The sequence below is a fragment of the Sorex fumeus genome, unplaced genomic scaffold (genome assembly GCF_029834395.1).
Source record: "Sorex fumeus unplaced genomic scaffold, SorFum_2.1 ptg000037l, whole genome shotgun sequence".
Taxonomy (NCBI): Eukaryota; Metazoa; Chordata; class Mammalia; order Eulipotyphla; family Soricidae; genus Sorex; species Sorex fumeus.
In genome coordinates this window covers 40,009,339-40,036,013 of record NW_026606094.1, presented here as the reverse complement: position 1 = coordinate 40,036,013, position 26,675 = coordinate 40,009,339, and the positions used below count along the sequence as shown (strand labels likewise).

Below are 26,675 nucleotides of genomic sequence, written 5' to 3'. Positions count from 1 at the left end.
CTGTTGTGAGAGGTCCAGTGGAGTTTCATTATCCAGCTGGCCAAGTGCCTGCCAGCTGGGATATTTGTCCCACTCCTTCTTTTTTCTCTTTTGGGGTCACACCTGGCGATGCACAAGAGTTACTCCTGGCTTTGCACTCAGGATTTACTCCTGGCGGTGCTCAGGGTACCATATGGGATGCTGGGGATTGAACCTGGGGCAGCTGCGTGCAAGGCAAATGTCTTACTCACTCCAGCCCCTCTTCTTCTCTTCACCTTACACTAAAACATCATTTGCAAAGAGACTAGAGGGTTTAAACACTTAAAGCAGCTTGTCATTCAGATTAAGGTCCTGTGGAAGGGATCTAAGAGGGACCAATCCTATGAGAAAGAGAGGGAAGAACAGAGTTTGAAGTCTGTGGTTTCTAGGAGGGAGATGGCAAAATCCAGTCCAGCAGTTGGTTTACCTTGTACCTATAATGGTTCACATGCACCCACTGGTATGTCTATATTCTAGAAGGAGGAGATGGTGCAAGCCAGGATAGCTATCTAAATACATTACTAATATTTATCTTCTTTGAAATAGAATATCATACCAATGCCATTTTTGAAAGACAATTTTCCATTGTTCAAGTATTTTATTTATCATATGATTAGAAAATATATTATCAAATGAGTATAGACTATTCTTATTCTGAAAAAGCTGTAATCAATCATAAATCTATACCTATACATGCTTCATGGGTTTATTTTTACAGTGGTCAGGCTTTTCATACCTAGGGGTTCACATATGCAAGGCAAGTGCTCTATGATAAATTACATCCATAGTCCCTAATTAGAGTTATAGTTGGGGGGGTGGAAGTGGGCAATGCTTAGGAGCTAATCCTGGCTCTGCACTCAGGCATTACCTCTGGTGGCGCTCAGGGGACCATATGACACGCCAGGGATCAAACCAGGTTGGACTCATGCAAAACAAAAGCCCTACCCACTGTGATATCTCTTCAGCCCCGTTTGAGTTCTTAAGTTATTCTGCACCTTTAAATTAAAGTTTCTTTCATGTCATTCCTTGCCAAAACTGCAAAAATAAAACAACCGGCAATTATTTTGTCCTGCCAGAGAAATAAACATGAGAGTTTGATTAAGCTTTTAATATAACTTAATCATTCAGAAATTATATTTTAAAATATCGAGGATCTTCAATAGCAGTTTTTAAAATCTTAATAGGACAAACCATAGTTCCTGGACAAACCTGGATTAGTTTCTTGACCTTACCTAAATATATGGGTCAACCATTTTGAGCAATCTTCAATAAATGCCACAATGTCAATTAAGTGGGAGAATCAATTTCTTCTAGTCTTCAGAATAATTTTTGCTAACCTTATTGGAGAACAGGAATTTCAAAAAATTAAAGATTTTTTTCATGACTTTCTATTTAGCATCCCAAGTTCTTTATATAATTGTTCAGAGGAATTTTTAAATAGATTTTTAGATCGTCATAGATGTTTAAAACTGATGAGAAAGTGTTAGTCAAAGAACTATTTTGTTTTACACATATCTAAAGGAAAGTACATTCTAGATGAGGCTATATCCTGAATGGCAGTAGTCAGAATTTTGAATGCTGTATCAAGGAGTATCAGGTAAAGTGCCTCTGTTATCCCACTATTCTGTAGAACTAAGAATAAATCGAGGTGACACAGAAAGTAGGGTGTACTTTCATAGCTTGATCACAAAGGATACCGAAGAGCATGCGGCCAAGCCAATACCTGTTTATACAAACTGGATTTTTATAAATATTGGCATTAAAACATGGAAATGGGCAATAGATATATGAAAAAAATGCTCCTCATCACCTATCAGGAAATTCAAATCAAAGTTACTATGAGATATCACCTCATGCTACTCAGATTGCAAAACATGAAAATAACAGAAACAAAGGTCCCCACAGGGATCTATTGACATTTAGATCCCCATACCTAGGTCATATTTATCATAAAAGGTCTTCTAAGCTATAGAGATGGTACAGTATTGTGGCATTTGCCTTGTACATGACTGACCCAGGTTTAGTCCTCAGTACCTCATGTTCCCTCAAACAATATAAACACTTTCCAAAAAAACTATTGATCTTTCATACAACCCAGAAATTCTACTTCTTAGCATTTATCCCAAAGACTTCAAAATACAATTCTAAAAACATATTTGTGCCCAATGTTCATTGTAGCACTACTCACAATAACCAAAATCTATAAACAACCCAAGTACACAACAAAAGATGGTTGGATAAAGGAATTAATATATATTCATATATATATTTATATATATCAATAATAGAATACTACTAAATTGTAAAAAAAGATAAAAGTATGCAATTTTCTGCCATATGCATTGAACTAGAGGGGATAATGCTGAATAAAATTAGAAGGAGAACAGATGTAATCTGTCTCATGTGTGGGATTATAAAGACAAATAGTAAAGGGAACAACAAAAGGCCAAAGGCAACAGAATTAAAGATTTGGTCTACAGAACCAAGTTTACCTAGGGAATGGCAAGGGGAAAGAAATTGTGTCTGGGATATTGGTGAAACGAAGCAGTCACTCTGGTAGTGGAATTATGGATTCATGAAACTACCATTGAGACTATTGCAAATTATAAAACATCAAAAAATATGGGAAAATATTGAAATTAAAAACCATTTAAATAACCTAAAATGTTATAATTTTATGAGCCTTGTTTCTGACGCGTGTCTAAGATATATAAAAGTACTGATGATATGAATCATTATATGCAATATTATTGGAGATTTTTATGAATCTATATTTGTGTCCTTCAATCATTCTACATCTGCATACCAATAGCTGCCCTAAACACTGGCCAACATATAAGCAATCACATCCAAGGCAGAAGACTAGTGGTTCTCAGCCTTTCTACACCTGCAGACTCATAGTTGAAGACCACTGAGCTAAATGATTTTATAAGCATTACTTTGATGTAGGTCTCAGGTACAGTGGGTACCCCCCATTTTACAGAAGCTACACTAGAATGTGAAAATCAGACATTACAAAAACTCCTGCTATTTAAGATCAAGGCTCCTAAATAGAGGAAACTGTTAGCTAATGGTCCTGAACACAAATTTCTTCTCACTACATACTGTACTATAGAATTTCTTTTTAGAGAGTTAAAATCACTGTAACTCCTGCTGGATTTTTTTTGAAAGAGCACATTTCCTAATTATTCAACTCTCTGTTTCATCATAGAAATTATTCAAATGAAAATATTTGTTCAAACAGAGATAAACCAAAAGTTAAAATTCACTTACTATATGCTATGTAGGGATTTTTTATGGTTGCTACAAGTTTCATTCCAAATTAATTTTGGCCAAGAAAAATTAGACATAATTACTTTGGTCATTTTGCTTTTGAAAGTATTGGTTATAAGTTACGTGTTTAATTAAGCTGATCTCTAATGTTGCAGGAGTGGAGCAATAGCACAGCGGGTAGGGCGTTCGCCTTACAAGCGGCCAACATGGCCAACCTGAGTTTGATTCCTCCGCCCCTCTCGGAGAGCCCGGCAAGCTACCGAGAGTATTCGATATGCCAGACACAGTCAACAAAGTCTCCAATGGAGACGTTACTGGGCCCGCTCGAGCAAATCGACGATCAACGGGAGGGCCTTTACCTTTACCTTTATCTAATCTAAACACTGGTTTCAAATATATTTAAATATATATTTATGAATGTTAAATTTAACAACTTATGAAGTTGACATAACATTTTTATAGGCATTCAATGAAATGTTTTTCATTTATATTTTAACTACTTCCTTTAATGGTCTTCAGATAATTTTTTTTTTTTGGTCTCAGACTTGTTTCTGAGGGCCACTTGAAAATCTATAGCTCCCTAACTTGGATCCTCTGCTGCCTAATAAACAAAGTGATTGAGGGACTACGTGAGGACTTCATAGAACTTAACTCATAAGATGTTTGTCCAGTTAAAAACTCATGCTGAGTGACAGAAAACAGGTTGTGTAAAGCAAGAACCCAGAGGAAAAAAAAATCTATAAATAAGGAGATTGCCCAGAAAATTTCTATTACACCAGTGTTCTTTTATTTGAACAATCCTATTTTCTTTTTAAAAACTTACCACAAGTCTTAGCATAGTATAGAATATATTTGATCAAAATGTCCACAGGATAATTATTTGTGACAAATGCATCATACTAATATAAGAGCTTAATATGAGGTAAAATGTGTGGGTTTTAATGCTATAACCTTGAACTATTTCTGTAATTTTTCTGTAAACCTGAAACCATTCTGATATAAAATATCTATTTTAAGGACATTTATAAATGCTTTAAACTGTAACAAACTTCCAAAATATTTTTTACACTTTTCCTTTCTTTTCAAAGATGATTCAGTAATAAAACTATTTAGTGTTAGAGTGCTAAGCACTTTTGGAAAGGGAAGATTGTGGAACAATGGAGCTCATCAAATTAACACATCTACATGGGAGAAAACAGTCTTCTCTGCAGTAGAAGTTATGAATATGAAAGTGAGAAAACTAGATCACACCTTATGTTGATGCCACTGAGGCAGTTTTACCTCAGTAACAAAAGGTAGATCAGATATAATCTAAGTATAATTCTCAGAAAAGAGAATGGGGCTCTTGGAAGAAATATCTGATTAATAGGGATAGGACAGGGAAAATATAAGATTAAACAGATATCTTTTGTTTCAGAAAGCAACATTAGAGTACCAATCCCTTCACAGAAATGAAAGCATATATTTGCTTTTGTGACTATTATTTCATTTAGCATAATATCACCAAGATCCATCCACATTTTAGTGATAGGATTTCTTTCTTCTTTAAGGTCAAATGACATACAATTGTAGATACACACCTAATTTTGTTCATCTATTCAGCTGTTGATGGACATGTGGTTGCTTGTGTCTGTTGTGAATAAAATTAAAATAAATATGAGTGATCAAATATCTCTTCGAGAACTTTCAATTCTTTTATACACATTTACTCAGAAGTAAGATTGACAGTTCATATGAAATTTCTATTTTTAATACTCTAAGGATTCCTATATAATTTTGTATAGAAACTTTGTCATTTTAAATTCCACCAAAATGATAAAGTGTGCCCATCCTTTAAAAAATCTTCACCAACACTTCTACTATAATTTTTTTTTAATGCTGGTTGTTTTTTGTAAAAGTCATACTAAGGGATGTAAAGTGGACTCTCTTTTTATTGTGGGCAGTAGACACTATATTATAGTAAATTTTATAGAAAAAATGTTTTGGACTAACTGAAGGTCAATTGCCTCTTAAAATAAATGAAGGTCAAACTTTCTTAGATTCATTAGTATAGATTAATGGCTGGTTCCCAACTACCCAACTACTAAATACCATGTAATTAATCATTATTGAGTTAAGGGAGACTATCATTCCCACACAATTTCAATTATTCTAGTAGAAGTTCCTGTAACTGTGGCATTGAGAGGAAAAATATACACAAATGTTTAAGAAAGTCTCAAAGAGATATTGGTTATTGTTATTATGTTACCTAATCTATGATAAAACTATTTTTAAAAGAAAGATGATTATCTGGTATGTAATAATACAAATAATCTTAAAATATTATTTCTGATAGTTGCAATGAAAACTTTTAACCTCATAGCAAAGGCATTATTGAATCTGGTCTGTTAATAAAAATAAAAGCACATCATTCTTTAAAGTCAGCTCTTTAAAAATGACTTCAAATAATTGATTTTAATTTCAAAAAGTAAACAAAAAATCCTAATATGTGACTATGAACATAATTTTTATATATTATTTTTATTTAATTAGGTTATAAATGTCTGGGTTTGAGTTTTACAAACAGAATTTAACTATGAAGCAACATAAGGGCATTAACTGCTTCCTATTTCTGGAGAGTAACTTGAAAATATGAGTGCAAGTTCTTGCAAAATATTTTTTCCAGATATTTTAAACCTAGAATTATCTGAATAAACTTGAAATAAAATTAAATTCAAAAATTGTTTATATAGTTTTGCTTATTTAAACAAAAGATATTAAGGACATTTAAAATATTCAAGAGAAGAGAACTGGAAATCCTAGAATATAGCTCGGTGGTTGAGTATTCACATGTATGAAGCCCTGGGTTCAGTTCCCATTATTATAGGTTCCCTGAGAACTGTCAGGAGCAATTTACACTACAAAAATGATCCAGAAATAGCCAGTTCCTGAACACTACTATGTATGGGCCAAGATTAACCCTTAAAGACAAAAGAGAGAAAGAGTGGAGAACTGATTGATAAAGATGGTTGCTTTTTGAGCAACCGATGCTGGCGCTGATGTGGCGAGAAAGGGACACTCTTTCACTGTTGGTGGGAATGTCGACTGGTTCAGCCTTTCTGGAAAACAGTATGGACGATTCTCAAAAAATTAGAAATTGAGCTCCCATTTGACCCAGCAATACCACTCCTGGGAATATATCCCAGAGAGGCAAAAATGTATAGTTGAAGTGATATCTGCACTTGTTTGTTCATTGCAGCACGCTTTACAATAGCCAGAAACTGGAAGAAACCTGAATGTCCAAGAACAGATGACTGGTTAAAGAAACTTTGGTACATCTACACAATGGAGTACTATGTAGCTGTTAGAAAAGATGAAGTCATGAAATTTATATATAAGTGGTACAACATGAAAAGTATCATGCTAAGAGAAATGAGTCAGAAAGAGAGGGATAGACATAGAAAGATTGCATTCATCTGGGGAATATAAAGTAACAAAATATGAGATTAATACCCAAGAATAGCTGAGATCAACAAAAGGAGGATTACTCCATAGCTTAGAGGCCAGCCGGGCATTCTAGGGGAAAGGGCAGCTCAGATAGCGAAGGGAGCACCAAATAAAGAGTGTTTGGAGGATCCTCCCAGGAGGGGAGATGCATGTTGAAAGTAGACTATGGACTGAACATGTTTGCCACTCAAAGCCTCTTTTGCAGACCACAACACCCAAAAGGAGAGAGAGAACACAGGGGATTGCCCTGCCACAGAGGCAGGGTGAGATGGGAGGGATGGGGGTGGGAGGGATATTATCCATGGTGGTGGAAAATGGGCACTGGTGGAGGGATGGAGGGATGGATATTTGATCATTGTATAATCGAAACCCAAGCACAGAAAATTGTAAATCTACAACTGTACCTCATGGTGTTTCACTAAAAATAATAAAAAAAAAAGATGGTTGCTTTTTGAATGTGACAAAATGTAATTCTATCACTTTGTGTTTTATAAACACATTAAAAATTTTTGTATACTTGTACACAGAATTTTTTATTATTATTGAATTTTCTTCAGATACTGTTACAATCTTTTCATGATTCAGTTTTAGTCATACAATGATGGAACACCCATCCATTCACCAGTGTACACTTTTCACCACCAACATCCGCAGTATTCCTCCCGCCACCCCCACCCCACCCACTGTCTCTATGGTAGACAATTTCCTTCTTACTCTCTCTCTACTTTGGAGTCTTATGGTTTGCAGTATGAGAGACCATCTGAGAGGCCATCATGTTTGGTCCTTTATCTACTTCCAGCACACATCTCCCATCCTAAGCAATTTGTAAAGAGAATTTCTTTAAACACTCATGAAATATTACTCCTTAATTTTTATTAATACTAACAGACAATAATATGCTAAAGCAACAGAAAAAACAAGGTTGGTAACTATAATGGAGAACAAGGGGAAAAAGCATGTAACATTATCACTGAGGTATATTAAATAAAACTCATTACATGTAAGATAAAACACTTATACACAATTGTATTTGCAGAAAAGAACATCAGAATGTACAAAGTTGTTAATTATTCTCTGTTACAAGATTCAGGCAAGTGGCATCTGATCTCTCTAAGTTTTCTGTGAGAAATTTTCACCATCTGTGTCACATGAAATTGTATCAGGGTATAGAGACCTGGCCAGAATGCCTGTGATGTGGTTCTCAGACTACACAATACTATCTACCCTGAGAGCAGAAGGTTGGAAGTCATCCCTTATTGAAGAGAGAAATCTTCTGAGAAAACTGGGCAGTAGGCATTCACTTTAGTGATAATGTCCTCATGTTCTTATTAAATACATCAATGACATAAATTAAAAAGTTCTTCTGTGTTTTTGAGGGAAACTTTTAAGCATAGAAAAGACAATGAATATGTGTTCTTTAGTTAATGCTTAATATAAAATTTATAAAATCTCAAATTCAAAAACCAGAGCACTAAGGTCTTAGCCTCCATTTACAAGTAATTTATCAAGCATATTTCAATAATACTTTGTAAGGAGATTTCAATAGATCATTTCCCCAGATGTCCTTCCTTTAAAAAAATTTCTTTAAAAACTGTCTAACAAGCTAAACAACTAATTAGACAAATGTCATAAAAATAGATTCCTCCTTTTAAGAGGCTTATGTCTTAGACAATGACCTTATAAAATGTAAGTCTACCTTGGTTTTCCAATATTTCACTGCAGGCAAAATTCTAACAACTAAGTATGAGTTACTGAACACGTCACTCCACTGTCCTCTCCCATTAAATTGCCACATACCACAACCAAGTGAAGCTGGGATTCCAAATAAATCTTCAATAAAGAGTCAAGACTTGAAGGTGTATTATCTTTTTATTATGGTACTGTCTTCTTGTGAAAAGCTACATACACATGAGGTAGATAATGAACGTGGAATATAGGATTTTGTACAATATTTATTTAAGTATTTATTTATGCTTGTTTGGGGGCCACATCTGGCAGTGCTCAGGGCTTACTCATGACTCTTCATTCAAAGATCTCTCTTGGTGGTGCTCAAGAGACCATATGGGATGCCAGGGATTGAGCCAGGGTCAGCTGCATGCAAAACAAACACCTTACCTGCTGTACCTATCATTCCAGCCTCTAGTGTACAATATATTGAGACATAGAGTACAGCAATGAAGCATCATCAAATGATGAATAAGACAGACTATTTTTCCAGTTTGGAAGTATCCATAAACTGCCAGTCAGCATTACACTGTAATGTAAACCTAAGTTTACAGTAACAAAGCTTCCTTTCTCCATGCAACAACAATAAAAGCCATGATTTCCCTCAAAGCCTAACTATCTTAATGCAATATGTAAACATAAATTCATTACTATCCTTTATACAAATAATATCACTATGAGTTCACTCAACAATCAAGCTGTTCCATTAAAAAACAACAAATCTGAAAGCATCAGTGAGGTGTGGTGGATGTGTCTCAGCTGTAGAGCACATGCCTAAATGGATGTGGGCATGAGTCCCTAGATTCAATCTCTGGAACTTAAAAACAGATAAAAAAAATATTGAACATTGCTATAACTTGAAAGGAACTGGAGGATATGTCAAGCAACATAACTCAGAAGGAGATAGACAAATATTAGATATACACACTCATGTGTGGAATATAAAGTAAAAAGCAAGGGAACAGATATGAGTTAGCAAAAAGTCCTGCAATTCTGTCAATCAAACTGAGTTGGGCAAACTGTGCAGAGTGTGTGGGGGTGCAAGTGGGAGAGGGAAGGAAAGATTGACATGAAGGTCCTCCTATGGTCTGTGGTAGAAGAATATTGGCTTTTTTGTGTTTCAAGTGGTACAGTAACATTTTATGTCTAAAGCATAAATATTCATGATTCAAATGATCTAAAATATTTGACTCAGAAACTTGTATGATTCTGACAATTTTACATAATAATTATGGGTTTGTCCATATTTTATTTGTAGCTTGATATTTTGAATGTGTCAAAATAATAGCATAAATGGTTTAACCAAAATAAAATTAAAATGTTTTGCAAGAATATAAAATTACAACATAGATATCATAATTATTTCTACTAACCAGTGTTTTCGTTTGAATATATTCCAAAATGTGATACTAGGAACCTGTCAGGGCTCAACAAGTGACAAAATAATTATTTGCTCATATTTTAAAGCACACAAAACAAAGTTCAAGAGGGCTTTGCCAGAGATTCCTCATGGGGAAAAGTGCATGGGGTTAGGAGCAGCACATTTATGAGAACTCTTTGTTTCAAAAACAAGGAAACATAATGACAGATGACATTTGAACTAGGAAGGAATTCATGCATCTCCATCAGATGCCAACACTGAGAGATGATGAGAGAAAGCAGATGCCTATCAATCCCCTGGTGATGTTATTAGAGACTTAGCAATTTGTCTTCCCAAGTGAAGTAGTACTCTAACATACTTTAATTAAATACATAAAAGTGATTCACAAAAAATTACTGTATTTTATGATTACATATATTAACACAATAATATTTAGTATTTCATAAAATACAAGTGCTCAATCCCACAACTGCTCATATTAGTGGTTATAAATAATATGAAATTGTTCTTATTTGGAATGAGAAGAAGGACTTCAAGGTAGTTTAAGTTGTGAGATTATAGAATAATAAAGGGCTTGTGAATAAAGAAAAACTCTTGAGGTCAAGGAATGTAGCTTGGCGATAGAGTATATAACTCACATACATAATGACCTAGATTCAATTCCTGGCACCACAAAAACAAATACAAAATAACAGATATGTACCAGCTCCCCACTACTCCCTTCTCCAGCAACCGGTACACACACACAGTTACACACACACACACACACACACACACACACACACACACACACACACACACACAGAGCAAATATGCTGCTGGGGATGCCGCAACAACACAAGCTACCTGTGATAATATCACTCCAGGATCCAGTGTCTCCACTCTACAACACACTGACTGAAGTTAAGCCAAGAAATAGATTTTATCTTATTGATTATATGTTTTGAATGAGAGACTACTATATGGAACAGAGCAGATACTTGTACTGAAATAACAAAGATTCTATCATCAATACCATTGTATATGAGAGAAATTTTGCTTCTCAAAACTACTTAATTAGTGGAAAATCATATAGCGATTGCTTTGTCAATGACAACGTGAATACCATGTATGTTAATAAACTGTGCCTTTAGAACTCTTACCTTTAGAAAAAAAATTAAAAAGCAGACGAAAAATCTTATAAAAGAGGGAATTTTAGTGTTACCTGATATTTCCAAAATCCAGATATGAAAGTAACAGTCTAAAATTATTTTCAAAACATACAGTAAGGAATATCCATTTTTAGACTTTACATTTTTAACTGAACACAATGTTAGTTTACAGGGGGTGGGGGGAAACATGCAGCTTCTAATAGGAAAAAATCTAGGATCATTGTTGCATAATTACCCTATAATCTTCTTTCTCTATAATTTACCACCAGAGTGATTTCATTCTTCTTGCTTTAAAGTGTTTTGGAAGAGAAGTCTTTGACTACATTTCTCATTGACTCACCCAACTATTGCAACCTAGCTTTCCCTCAGTCAATTTACTGAGTATATTTCTTAAAAGTCTATAGGAAACTTCCAGGTACCAGTATTAGAAGCTCACATCAATTCTCAAGTTTTGGAACCCTTATATAGAATTTTACCACTACCACGTTTATACCTCTCTCCTGTATTGACCTCATGATCTTAAGTTTTCTTATTTCTCTAACTACTTCTGATGTTTTGCTGCCTCTTGTTCATTTGCCCACTTCTGGGCCCATTTTTTTGCCCACCTCTGAAATTTAACGTTCCACATGGTACTATTAAATACCTTTATTCCCTATATTATAACACAATCACACTTGTTCCCCATATTTCAACTTTTCTCGCTGTGTAGCTATCAATCTTGCATCTTAATCCAAACTTTTACGAACCTCTAGACAGTATACCAGATGCTCCTTTGATAAATCCGTTCCAACATAATGATTACAAGCTATTTTCTTCCTCAATCTGGACTTTTACCTCTACATGCCACCTGAAATGTTTTTAATCATATTCCTCAAAGTTACTGACATCCAAGGCAGTCATATTAAAATCATCACACATCTCATCTCCCACATCTAGTTGATGTGATACTAGTCATGTCTGTTTGGATGATGAGTTTTTCACCTCCCTCAGTTTTCAAAATCTGCTTAAAATTCAGACTCTAATTGTTCAAATGAACTAAAATGTTTAACTCTCTCTCCCTCAGTGGAATGCTTAAGCAGGTCACACAAGGACCTCATTTCATATTAGGTTTTTCTGAACTGATGATCCTAAAGCAGGTCATGACAGCATTCCATTTTTTATTTCCCATCATTTCTCCACTCTCAGTCAGTAGGCCCAAGCATATGTGTTGATTCTCCTTTTCCAACTTTGTCCAGAATACACCATTTCACTTCTCTATTTTAAAAGTTCATTTCAAGCCCGACTATCCCAGTTTCAGAAGCACAACAACATAGGTGAAATGTTTTAGACACTCATTACCTTAGGCACTGTTTTTATCACTTTTTTTTCCAACTAGAACTGTAACACAAAAATGCTGAGAAAATATAGAAAATGCAAAGTGAATTTCTCACCAAAGTCTACCAAATAATATCTAGTTAAGATTTGACTAGATATGATTTCAACTCTGGATTAGCCATAGTTTTAGTGAAACAAAGTAGTTTTTTGGGGTTTTTTTGGGTTGTTGTTTTTTGTTTGTTTGTTTGTTTGTTTTTGCTTTTTGGGTCACACCCGGCAACACGTAGGGGCTACTCCTGGCTCTGCACTCAAGAATTACCCATGGCAGTGTTCAGGGGACCATATGGGATGCTGGGAATCGATCGAACCCGGGTCGGCCGCATGCAAGGCAAATGCCCTACCTGCTATGCTATAGCTCCAGCCCCAGAAGCAAAGTAGTTTTTATTGAATAAAACTTGCTTAGAAAAATGTAAGAGGAGAGAAAGATGAAATGTGTTCAAGAAAGAACAGAAGTTCCTTCAGAGTGGAATTAGTAAAGAAACAGAGAGGAGCAAGTGAGATCTGTGTTTGGTGGAGAACATGGGCTTGAATAAACCTGGAACCTTTATATTTTTTTAACAAAATTGGGGTCACATATAATATATAATTCTGAACATTCTATTATTTACTTTAAAAATATTTTCTACCTACTTGAAATATTTAAAACTGTAGATTTCATCATACATCCAGAGCGATAGCACAGCGGGTAGGGCGTTCGCCTTACAAGCGGCCAACATGGCCAACCCGAGTTCGATTCCTCTGCCCCTTTCGGAGAGCCCGGCAAGCTACCGAGAGTATTGGATATGCCAGACACAGTAACAACAAAGTCTCCAATGGAGACGTTACTGGGCCCGCTCGAGCAAATCGACGATCAACGGGAGGGCCTTTACCTTTACCTTTTATTTGTATTATAATAAACTTTTTTTTTAAAAAATGAAGTGCTCACCAGAAATTATATTTTTTATGATTATGACTAGAAGAAGCTCTATTTATTCAAATGTCACAAACTTTTTTAGATGCTGATCCAAATTATCAAATTACTATTAGAAAACTGATAAGGGCACTCAGGTATCAATTACAGAATTCTTAACAGTATTTTGGCTGCTTTCTGTATATGCCATCTCTAAACCTTCAGTGTTTCATCAAAAACTTAATAAAACACTGTTGTAATTAGAGGTGCTAAAGATCCCCATGGTCTCTCTACTAATGAAGTAAATTTCAAGTCCCTTAGCATGATCTCAGAGTCCTCCACAAACTGTTTTTAAAATCCTTTTCTTCTTTTCTTCTCCTCTCTGCATTCTGTAGTTCAGTCCAGTGGATTTATTCTACTCGAGGCTGTACTTGGAATAACCTAGAGAGACTTTAACAAATATATCTTTTAAAAGTTCCATTCAACACTGATTAAATAAGAGGTGGAAGCTGGCTTTTAAAAAAAATGAATCTCTAGTAGATAATTCTGATAGCTAAGGCTTAAACCACCGCAAGCCTGACAATTTTAAAGTGAAACAGGGAGAGACATTAAAAAAATACTTTCCAAAAAATTTTTGGTAAAATTTGTATTTTTGGTAAAAATTGTCTATTATACCTTATTTTGAAGTGTACTAACTCACTATTTTTTAAGGCTAGAGATCCAAAATCTGAAATTTAGCAAATTTAGTTTCTATAGTTTGAGAACTACTAGTCAAGTCATACTATTACCATTTTCCAAATATTGTGCTCCATTTCTATATTTAATAATTCTGCTTTCCTGCTTTAAAAAGTACAAAATCCCTAAATTTTTATTGCCCCTTACAAAAAAAAAACTTTAAAAAAATCCCTGCTAAAATCCAGGTTCTTCCTGCCAGATTTAATTGTTCCAGATTTTTGTGCTTTCAGTGTTTCTTTATGTCTTTATTACAGTATTTATTCTATCCAGGCATATAATGCATAGTTACAGAGACCAAACTCCACTAGTAAAAATAAATTTTTCATTTTCAGATACAATTCCAGATTTACATGAATATTTCCACAGTGTCTGGCACATTTTTTTCCTACAAATAGTAGGCTTATGTTTGAATTGCATAACAAAAGTATTCCTGTGCTCTCTGTGACAATCATCCAATACTTCTCTATCATACTTTTGTCAAAGAAAAGCAGTGCTGGAGAAAAGCTAATCTAGTTTTCTCCTTTTGCAATTCTTCAAATATCTTGTGATGTTATCACTAAGTTCACTTGGCTTGCTCTGCTAAGTCAAATATACTTTAACTGAGTATTTCACCCAAATGGCAAAGCCTGGCAACTCCCCCTGACTTGACACAGTAACAAGTCTCACAATGTTACCGGGCCCACTCAAGCAAATTGATGAACAATGCAAGGACAGTGCTTCAGTGTTACTTAATACTTAATGTTTGGGCACTTAGTGAAAGGCTCTGCCAAAGTCATTATCCATTTCAGACCAATGTTTCTCAGTCAGAGGCCATATGACTCCCTGTAGGTACTCAGTATATTCCAAAAGAGTCACAAGTGAAAAATCCCATAAATGGTGGGGAGGGATCACAGGGTGAGATAAAGGGCCTTCTAGTAGGACTAAGAAGCCACAGGATGACAACAAGTTTGGAAAGCAGCCAAAATTAGTAAAAGGTTGAGAAACATTGATTTATACTAATAATTTTCTTATAGTGATTATTGTGAAACATAAAATGCTAATGGAGATGATCTAGAGTTTTCTTTCATTCTCTAGCCCATGAGTACAAGTAAAGGGTTAAAACTGGATCCATGTAGAACCCAAGCTCAGAAAAACCATATCCTTAACTTCGGATGGTATGAAAAAGGGTTTATTCAGATGATGGGAGAAACACTCCCAAAGTCACTCTCCCAGTCTGCTGCTGTGGCATCCATGCTCAAGTGAGAATAACCACATTAAAGCACCTTCTCTATCAAAGTGTTTCTAAATCTAAATGACTGAAATCATTCTGGCCCTGCCATGATTTATAGGCATTTCTGAATCCCTCTAAACTTCTACCATCCAAAATGAAAATGAGGGAAGAGTTCTTTTCCATGACTGGGATTTTTTCAGTGCCAAAGATTGTATCTAGCCTATACTAGAAGTGCAGATAAAGCTGAGATATACAAGATAATAGATAAATTGTGTTGCACCAAGGTAAAATGTAGCAGTTTTTCTTTCAACTACTTCATTTAAACCCTAACTTACTGTTCATTTCCAGAGAAATTGTCATGTAAGTGAGGAGCAAAAATGGTCCTGTGACAGAGGATAGGGAAATGTTATAAACAACCTTCTCTTTACCTGAGGTAGAAAGAGTACAGAAGATGTTGGGATTGTTAGATTGTGCACAAGGTAAATTAAGGATAAAATTTCTACCTTATATGGAATTTAAAAAGATTATTTAATGCATAAACAGCATCTAGTGTATGGCACAAGATCAATAATGGTATTGAATCTATTAGTCGTTCCATCTCCCTTTTAAAGATAAAAGAGCCCTAGATGTTTTATTTCACAGAAACTTTTGGGAATATTGAGCTACACTTTTGACATAAATTACAAGTATATATTATATGTTTATGTGAGATAAACTGAATAACCAAGGGGTAGATAGAATATAAAGATTTGTCAACAATGTGTTACCCAAAATGGACAATACTGCCCCCAGGGGATACTAGAATAATCAATGGGGCAATAGTACTGTAGTATTTTCTGAAGTGGAGAGTGTACTTCTTGTTTGCTTAAAGGAGGTAGCTTTTGAGGTGTGTGCTGACGGATTTTATTTTTCTGAATAGGGGTTGGTAGGCCAAAACACTTGTTAACCTCTGCTCTACATCATGTTTCAGTACAAGTCAGTTGTTTTAAACTTGGATATCTACTCTAAAAATGGTCACACTGGGAGGGAAAATACTGATGTCTGTATCCTATTATGGAAACAAAGTGGTCCTGTGCTTCTGTGGTCTCTGAGGATAAACAAATTTGATAAAATACAAAGGAATTCAAATGTGGAGTATCCTTTTGGGGAAAAAAAAAGTTAGTAAGATATCAATGACTATTATAGGTCCAGGAATATGGCTCAGTTGCAGAGAACTTGTATTGCATATGTAAGGCCCTGGAATCAATTCTCAGTACTGCACTGTACTGCACTGTCTTCCTGTTGTTCATCAATTTGCTCAAGCAGGCCCAGTAATGTCTCCATTGTGAGACTTGTTGTTACTGTGTTTGGCATATTAAATACATCATGGGGAGCTTGCCAGGCTTTGCCGTGCAGGGTAGATACTCTCGGTAGCTTGCCAGGCTCTCCATGTGATTGCTATTTTAAGAAGTGGGATAGTTTTGTTCTATAAATAAACTTTACATTAAATTGAGAAATCCAAACCCTATAGAACTTTCTTATTACAGCATTACCATTAAACAGAATTACATTTGTGTTTTTCTAGTCTTTAATTAGTTCATAAGTACCTCTTTACCATAGGAAGACCCAGCAGGAAGTTTGTTGAGCACACCGTTATATATTGTGCAAAGTATATAACTATACCATGCTAGGACTTTCTTTTTTCTTATCTATGGACAAAAAGTAAAAGCTCAAGGAATATATCTAGGAAGATGCCCGGGTCTAGCATCTGACTAAATATATTGAAAAATCATTTCAGAAAAGAAGCCCTTCCTATAATGTGATGTAAAGGAGAATATAGAGAAAAACTCTCCTGAAATTAAGAACAAGGAGAGAGGGAAAGTGTGACTTGGGAACAGGAAAAGGCGATCCATTAGAAGGTGGCTAAATAACAGTGGTGGATGTGGCAAGGTATATATATTATTTGAAGTGGGAGTTGTACACCTGAAACTAGTATAGTACTACTAATGATTATAACTATAATCTGAATAAACATAAAGAAATGGGGTGTGGTATGTCCTGGCCCTTTAACTCCACTAACTTTCTCATCACTAAGGCACTATGGCAACCATAACAGAACACAGCACAAAGGAGAGCAGCCAAGACAGTGGCAGTTGGAAAAGTGATGGAGGACGCACAACCTTAGAGCCAGGTAAGAAAAAGCAGTATTTGAAGAAAGAAATAGTTAAGTTGATCTGGAGGGAGAAAAATATAAGAAAAGTAAATTGAATGGAATGGCATTTTTAATTTGACTATTACAACAGCAATAAAATAGGAACAGGGCTATTTCTGAGCTTTGCTGAAAGACAAACCAAATAACAGACTTTTAGCACTTCAAAGGTTTCCTGTTATTATGCAAGCAACCCTATTCACAGTGAGTAAAGGAGTAAACTTTACATAAGTCAGTTAGAATGCAGAGATTTGAAAAATATTATTAACCAGTTAAATTTATAAAAAGAATTCATGGAATTACATAAAATACTTGTTTAATTTGTTAAATTGAGGACCATCTACAGATGTTACATAAATAAAAAGATTATTTGGTGTGATTCCAAAACTACTATCATGTGCATCACTCGATACATGTGTACTGTGCACTGGTTTTCAAATTACAAACCTAATAGCACTATTTCATAAAGATATATCTCTTTTGTGTGTTTCATGGATGAGAAAGAAAAGCTTAGCATAAATTGAAGAAAATAATTATATATAAAGAAGTCCTTATTCTAAATTCTCTTTCTTGAACACCTTAGTTTATTAAAATGAAGATTTCAGTTTGTATGGTAATTATTTCTCTGTAAATTTTTTTCAATCTGTAATTTGAGCCTAGTTTTAAACTATCCTCCTTAACACAGATCTTGTATAGTGATAACACAGGGAGAGGATTTTGTTATTCAGCAAAACTTGATAAATTCTTTTCTCATATTTTTTATCAGAAGAAATAATAATCAGTCTGATCCATCACTGAAGAAATAACCAGAAAACAAACATACAATGATAAACTAAAAACTAGAATCATTGAAGAGAATAAGACTCATCATGACCCTGACAGGCCATAAGCGAAATGTCATCAAAAATTTTCCATTAGAATCTCTCTTAATACCACAAGTACCACGGAACAATTACTTGCATCTGCTAGAAGAAAAGCACAGAATACAACTAAAGAAATTTCTTCTTCATAGGATGTTTCTGGTGGCTCGGATATCAGAAAACACAGAAACAAAAGACATTTCTGACTACTATGAACAACTCTTTCAGTCAATTTCAAAACGTCACCTTGGAGAAGCTGTGACAGGATTATTGCTAATCTATCCTACTACTCTTCTACACATATTAGAATCCTCCAATGATAATCTTCTACATATTCTTTCAGATTATGTTAACGTTAAAAAGAATAAAACAGATTATTTTATCCGAGGAATGAAAATTATAGTTGTGTCCCACAATATTCCAACAAGGATTTTTGTGCAATGGTATACTTCATTAATAAATGTACCGGTAATGTATCTCGATGATGTAACACAATCACAGTCTTTAGAGGAAGTTGTTACAGAGTTTCTTAAACAAATTCATAAACTGGCATTCTACATTTTTAACACCATTAAAGTGGGCAATAAAGTGCCAGATGACTTGCACAAAACTGTACCTGAATTACTCCTCCCAGAGCAAGTAATAATGTATTTGTACAAATCTAAAGATTTCATGGACCCAGAAACTTTCATAAACATGTATAATAAACCCATTCATATCATCTCAGATTCTGAGATTGTATGGCCTGCTCCTACCCGATTCTAGGAATGACAGCAATGATGCGGTCAACTCTCTTAAGAAATTAATGCTACTTAAACAAAAAGAAAATATTTCTACAGCTACTCAACACTGCAACATGTATACAGGCAATATACTCATTTTACAGAATATGTTACACTAACCTTGACTATTTGTGAATGCTTTGCTATTAAGTTGTATATATTATTTTAATAGGTGGAGGGGTTTAATGCATTTATAATAAATTCTCAATTATAATCTAATTTTGAGGGAACTGTAGGTTTTTAAAGAAAACTATGTATGAAAAATAAAACACTTGATTCATATTATCACTCTGGTACCATCGAAAAATATTTGCAATTTTTAAAGGGAGGAACCTAGATCACCTTTGGTCCCAGAATATAGAGAGGAAAAAGGAGAGAAAGAAAAGAAACTGAGGGGAGGTGAGAAGAAACAGATGACAGATGGGAAGCATCAGGGGTAGGAGAGGGAGCTGTCAAGGGTATTCGGGTACATTGGTGGTATAAAGGATTGGTATACACAAATATCCAAACCAAAGGGTAAACAGAAATCATGAGACTCCCTCTATAACAACCAAATCTCAAAAGGTGCCTATCAAGATGCATGGTGGGGGTGGGGGAGGGAGGATGGGAGAGGGAATCTGGAAACACTAGTGGGAGGAATTTGACACTGGTGGTGGATTAATGTTAGAACACTGCATGTCTAAAACACAACTATAAATAGCTTTGTAAATCATTGTGCTTTAATGAAAAATATTTTAAAAGCATGTAGATCACACACAGATCTGTGTACTGGTAGCAAAAATTTCAGGAGAGAAATATCATCCTTGGGCCTCTTGCAACCTATGAATAGAAATAACTTTCAAAAAGTAATATTATTTCATATGATCATTATCAAAATATTCCAGAAGTGTATGAAAGACTGAAAGCACAGAATGGGAATATCTTTACATGAGTCCTGATTTAAGAAAAAAATAACTTAAACTTAGAAAGTAGTTTCAAAGCTCATGTATTTTAAACTATGTAATCAAAAATACTGAAGACATTATAAAGTACAAAAACATGAGTCAGTAAACTTTAGGAAGATCATTAGGTAGTTCTTAGCCCAGTGAGTTATAAAATTCCTTAAAATACACTTTTGCATTAGAGTATAGATGCTAATTTAAACAAGAAAAAAACATTTTAACACTTAACATTTCTGTACTCATATAATATATATGCAATAAACATATAATATCTCTTTATGAGACCAACACCTTCCCACCATACCCCACTCTTTAGATATAGGTATTTATAAAACAGCTATATACCAATATTATATTTGTTTGACATAACTAAAGGCTTTCAGAAAGTATGGGTCAAAAAGCAAAAATTCTGAAGTGTTTATTTTAGGCAAAGAGCTATGGGAATTTATTTATTACAGGGAATTTATTTATTACAAATATTTTTAATAAAATTTTACAAATGCTTATACAAATAGATTCACTGACTTTATCATAACTTGCAACATGGAAGCATGCTTCAATTTAATTAAATCTATCTTCAGGAGTAAAATTCCTCACCAGAATCCATAAGGAATAGGTAAGGAAAACCTAGCACCAATTTCAGACAATCTGATACTGTAGAGAGTGACAATGTAGATTTAGAGATCTCTCCCTCTTATGGCCATTTATACAAATTTCCAGATACCTGCTGACAGTACTTACATAATAAATACAGATCCAGTATTTTAAAATAATATTGAGTTAGGACCATTCATGGTCTCAGAGAGAATGCATGAATACAGAATTGCTGGGTTTGAGTCCTAGCATCACGTTTCCCTGAGAATCACTGGGTATACCCTCCAGTCCAAATAAACAAATAAGTAAATAAATATAAAATGAACCCTAAAAGTATCTTTTATGTATATGTTATACTACCCTTATTTAAAGACAAATATTTGAATCCCAAAGACACTGAAGTTTAACAGTAAATCCAAGGGTTCATAATACTAGTCCCCTAGGTAAAATTTAACACTTCAAATAACCAAAAAGCATCACTTTAATTAGGTACTCTCTCCACTGCTTCACTGTCCTCCATTCCCCCCGCTGCCCTCTCCACCCCCAAACATGCTCAGGCACTAGCCTCACATTGTGTCTTCTTGGGAAGTCCCAATGAATTCCAACAAGCATATCCATCTCCACACTAGATCGAATGTGCTATTCCACCACTACTCCTTCAATGTGATCTCCATTCACTCTGTTCTAAACTAGAGCACTTGCTACAAAGCTGCAAATCCTGAACATTATCCTGTTCCTCCCTCCCATTTTACCATGGTAGTCAATCAATTGACTACACATTTCCCAAGGGGTACCCAAATTCCACCCATTTCCACTGTATCTGGTGTCTGGCCTTGTGTCTGTGCAAGGCTCTTGCTCCCCCCAATGTCTCTTCTGCGTTTCTCTCTCCCTAGTCTGAAGAATCTATGCATGTTTTTCCAATTTAAAGTTGATATAGCACAAGGTTTACAAGAGTTACCAATAACATTTGATTGCTGTCCTGAAATCTGGTTGTGCAACTCTGTAGGGTTGTGATCTTTTTACCCTTTTGCATGATCTTTCCACATTTACAAAATGAGTATAAAATGCATCACAATGTCTACAAGGTTGCTATTGGTGCTGCAGGAAACAAGCATATAAATATATTGTCAAAAGGAAAGTACTTAATGTTAATCCTATTCCACAATGATTACATGGCTGTTATTTCACCTCTCATATAAAAAGTAAATGTTATCAAGAGCTGTACAATCTTTATTCTCTAATCATGTTTTAGATATTAGCATCCCTTGCTTATATTGTGCCCAGCATTCTTTCTCAAAATATATTCTCAATAATTTCCAATCATTTACATATTCTTTGCCCTTAACTGCTTTCAGTTTCCTTAGGAAAATTCTTCTGATGATCAAATTTTATTTTCTCTGTGAGTACTGACTTGAGAAATCCTTTCCTGCCTTCATTGTACATATATCTAGTCAAATTATAGCAATTCTTCAGTCATATGCTGACTCATTTCCCTGCCAGCAACTTGTAAGCATTTGCTATGGAATATTCTGATATGTATATACACACATATATATGCATATATATAGTTCATCTAAAAATAAATAATTCAAATACAAATAAGGATATAAGTTCTTTCGTTAAAATGGATCTAGAATACCAATATTTTTAAATTTTCCTTTATGATTGATCATGTTTTGGTCATTTCACAAGTAACCAAAGCTCTTCGATTGTACTGTATCTGAAATTTTCAGTTTTACCCACATAATTTCTTTCAGTCTAATTTGGAAGAATACCAAGAATACATTCTGAAAGTGATTCAGCTGAACTTTTGTGTTTATATATTACTACTCACTGAGCCAAATTTAGGAGCTTATTCCCAATTCATTGCATTATAAATACTCTTTTCTGTGGGAGTATCTGACAAACTACTAGTGAGGTACATGACTTTCATCTGTAAAGACTCTTTTTTGTGTTTTCTTAAGTACTTGCTTCACTGGCCACACTTTTCTTTTGGATATATACTTAGTAAAATTAATACCTATATTCTCTATATTTATACACCTTATAATTAAACTTGATTCCATTTGTTATTTTAGTTATGTCATTCACATTCAGATGTTTTTAAAATACTAAGCCATTTTTAAGATACTACTTAAAACAGTGCATGTAATATAAAACCTTGATTATAGAGGAAAAAACATTTGTTTTGAGCACACTTTTATCTTGTCAAAATTATCTCCAATATAGTTTGCCTCTTAAGTGACTTTTGTGACTCAACTCTTACCTTCCTTCCCTTCCTATTCCCAGTTTATATTATTTTTATTTTTACAAAAACAAAATAAAATAATGTCTACAACCAGAAAAATTTTATTGTAGGTATAATCTATACACTTTATATTTAATTGTTCACTTTTCATTTTGTGCCCTACATTGACAGTTCTTAAGCACATATTTCTACCAACTAAAACCGAAGTGTAGTAAAGAAAACAGTGAAGCGAGATGAATGACTTCTGTAATATTCTCTAACTCATTGTGTGCCCTTGCACAAGAAATTCATTCCTTTTGAAGTTCTGCTCATTTACTTGCTAGAATATATGAGCATGATAAAGAGGTCCATGAAGCCCTTGACTACTATTGAAAAATGTTCCTAAAAGGACAGATTATGCTGTCTTACAATCAGGCAGGAAGAGGAATATGAATAAGTTATCTTTATTAAAACTTTGAATCCTAGAGTCTGATTTAATGACTAACTTGCAGTGTTTGAGAGTACCTCTAAGCAACACTAAAAATTTTTCTTAAAAAAACATCTATCCTAGTGTCATTACCTCTCATTCAAATATGGATGTAAAATATAAAAGCTAAAATCACACATCAGCTTATGTCATCTAAATAGCAAGTTTTGTAGTGCTCCTATAATTAGATGGAAAAATAAAGAGTGGCACATTTTCCTTTAAGAGTTATGGGAAACCATAGGTGATTTTAAGTGGAAATAATCATATTGGTCTGGCTGTTGAGTAAACAGTGATGTGGCAGAAGACATGTTGGTACAGATATTCTCCTTAGTAAATTGTTGCGACTCTTCTGGCAAGAGATGGTGAGAGTCTGAATTAGATTAATGATTGAAAAATGTGTCTAAGGGAACCAATTTGAAAGATTCAGGAGGTAAATAAATATAGGTCTCTAACAGGGAGGCAATTTTCAAATATGTTAGTGTTTCCAACAAAATGGTAACATTACTAAAATAGGAAATAGCAAGGAGCATTGGGTGTGTAGGGGAAGGCTGTTCTTTCAATTACTGACATAACTGCATTGTGCTGGAATAATTTTTAAGAGTTCCATTAATATCTTTGAAGGAGGTACAGAACTCTCACACATTATACTGAGTCTTGTAATTTACTGAAGTAATTAGGTACGAATATGTATTTCCTAACACATTAACCAACTTTTGGTAGCGAATGTAAATGAAAACAGTTTAATAAGTTATATATAAATGTAAAACTGTTCCAAAGATTACCATTTTTTATGACCAATAACCACAGCCTAGTTCCTTCTCTTAGTCAAATAACAGGAATTCAAATAATTTGATTGTCATATATATATATGCATATATATAGTCAAGTGATAAGGAGTAATATAATTGTTTTCATGGTGGATAAATTGCAATGGTTTCCTACATTTAGCTAGTTTGGTGGAGGACTAGGGAATATCTTTGAGGGAAGAAAGATGCAAGGAATTCTGAAAGCCAAATAGAACTGAGCCAAATATAGGAAATGAGTAGGAAGGAAAGAGATACTGGCAGTGTGTGTGTGTGTGTGTGTGTGTGTGTGTGTGTGTGTATGTGTGCTCATGAGTGCACACACGTGCATGAGCACACACATTTTATAACGTTATATATGTATATATATATACACATATATATGCACACAGTAGCAGAAGACTGTTTTAAAATTCAAAGAGCCATCAAACTGCCATACTGCCATTGAACTGAAATAACTAAAAGAAATTCAATAATGTAATACACAGGGGAAATAATAAGAGATCAGACTAAACAGATATGGAGTGAGAATATGCAGTCATTCAAATCTACAGAAGTACCATGATATTGTCTCGAGTGAACTAAAAAACACTTGTGTTTTAATCAAAGGACAGCCATGAATATATATGTATTACAAATGGAACACTTTGAGCTTGATGGAAGAGACTGGAAGAGAACTAAAATGGATAAACACAATTTTTAGGGCCTTATTAAAGTAATCAGAGAGAAAGAAAGAAATTATAGGAAGATAATTACAACACAAATATAAAGTAGTGGAAAAATCAATAGTATGTCAAATATCTTAGTATTTGAATATCAAGAATATGAAGAAGAAAAAAAGTTAAGGGCAAAAACTTGGTTTATGGTTTATCAAAACCAAACTTTGATATGGCCAATGCTCGAAAATCAAGATGCTGGGATCCTGAAAGGAGTGAAATTAAGTTTTCAGTTTTATAAATGCTGAGTTTGGACTTCCTGAGAAACATCTATACTGTGTTATCTAGTAAAGTTAGATAATAGACTTGAAATTCAGGAAATGAGTATGGTACAGAGTTCGTAATTTGAGAATGACCTTAAATGATGTCTACAAGTAGTGCAGGGCTAGAGAGATAGCACAGCAGGTAGGGCATTTACCTTGTATGCAACCAACCCGGGTTCGATTCCTCCATCCCTCTTGGAGAGCCTGGAAAGCTACCGAGAGTATCCTGCCCGCACAGCAGAGCCTGGCAAGCTCCCCGTGGCGTATTCAATATGCCAAAAACAGTACAACAAGTCTCACAATGGAGACATTACTGGTGCCTGCTCCAGAAAATTGATGAACAAAGGGAGGACAGTGCTACAGGACAGTGCTACAGTAGTGCAATCATCTTACACAAGTGTCCTGACTGAGTACAGAAGAAAGCCTACTTCCAAATCCCAAGAAATTCCAAGAAAAGAACAATAGTTTATAAAAAAAAATAGTCTGGAAGACATTTAAATTTTTCTAAAGATAAGAAAGAAGGAGACAGTGAGTAGGGAATGGGAGGAGGGCCGGGGAGAGTGTAGGACGAGTAAGGCACTTACTTGCTTTGCACTCAGCCAACTCAGGTTCAAACCTGTGTAGCCATCTAGTTGTGTAGCCAACCCTGCCAGGAGTAAGCCCTGAGCAGAGACACATGCGCCCTTTATGCAGAGTAGTGTCACAGAAACAAAATAAAAAGAGTATTTCCAACAGAAGAGAGTACTCAATAACATAAATTGCTGTTTCAAAGTCAAGAAAAAGAGGAAGCAGCTTTAATAACAATGAATTTATTGGTGCTATGGAAAGAACAACTTATGCAATACAGCATAGTGTAGGCAGAAGCAAGATGCATTAGGTTTAGAAGTGAGGGTTAGGTGATGAAAGAGAACAAGTACAAGTAATATTTCTATAATGCTGGCTGGGCTAGATATCAGTAAATTTGCAGTGTCTATTTTGGACAGCAAAGGTACCTCTTTCAAGATACTAAAAATGTTTTTACTAAAAGGAGAACTACCAATTTATTCTAGTTTTAAGTAAGGAATCTGTTCTTTCAAGATTAAATGTCTGGCCGTAGTTCCAAGGGAAAAACACTCTATCCAATTGCAAATGATAAAGATATTTTCTTGCACATTAAAGTTACTCACATAGACTATTTTTGCAGTCTTGGGAAAGAATGTTGCTAACAAATATTTGTTCATATAAATAATTGTACTATCTAGAAGAAAAGTAGCTATACAGAAAGTGAATTTAGAATATATATGAATTTTAAGTTACTGTTCAAACTTTGAGTTATTCCATGGTCAAACATTTATAGTTAATTGCAAATCTGTGGCATGTGCGTTATCTACTTTATAAATCAACTATGTTACATCTTAAAATTTTGCTCTGTCATCTAGACCTTTTTCAGATTTTTCTTTACCCATTGAATTTTGCTAGGAAATTGAAAATTATAGTCAAATCTTAATTTTCCAAACTAATGATTTTAAAGAGCAATAATGATTAATGCAACATGATGAGAAATTTATGATCCATTTATCTCTATAATGTATA

General features: G+C 34.5%; 2 protein-coding genes across 2 annotated transcripts in view; one reads left to right on the top strand and one right to left on the bottom strand.

The window, feature by feature from the left end:
• The window catches only part of ZNF804B (zinc finger protein 804B), a 578,621-nt gene that overhangs the window by 525,937 nt on the left and 26,009 nt on the right, over positions 1–26,675 (bottom strand). The gene's annotated exons all lie outside the window — the stretch shown is intronic.
• TEX47 (testis expressed 47) lies at positions 18,300–19,055 on the top strand. The gene has a single exon (XM_056118380.1). It carries the CDS (start codon positions 18,300–18,302, stop codon positions 19,053–19,055), a length of 756 nt encoding a protein of 251 aa, XP_055974355.1.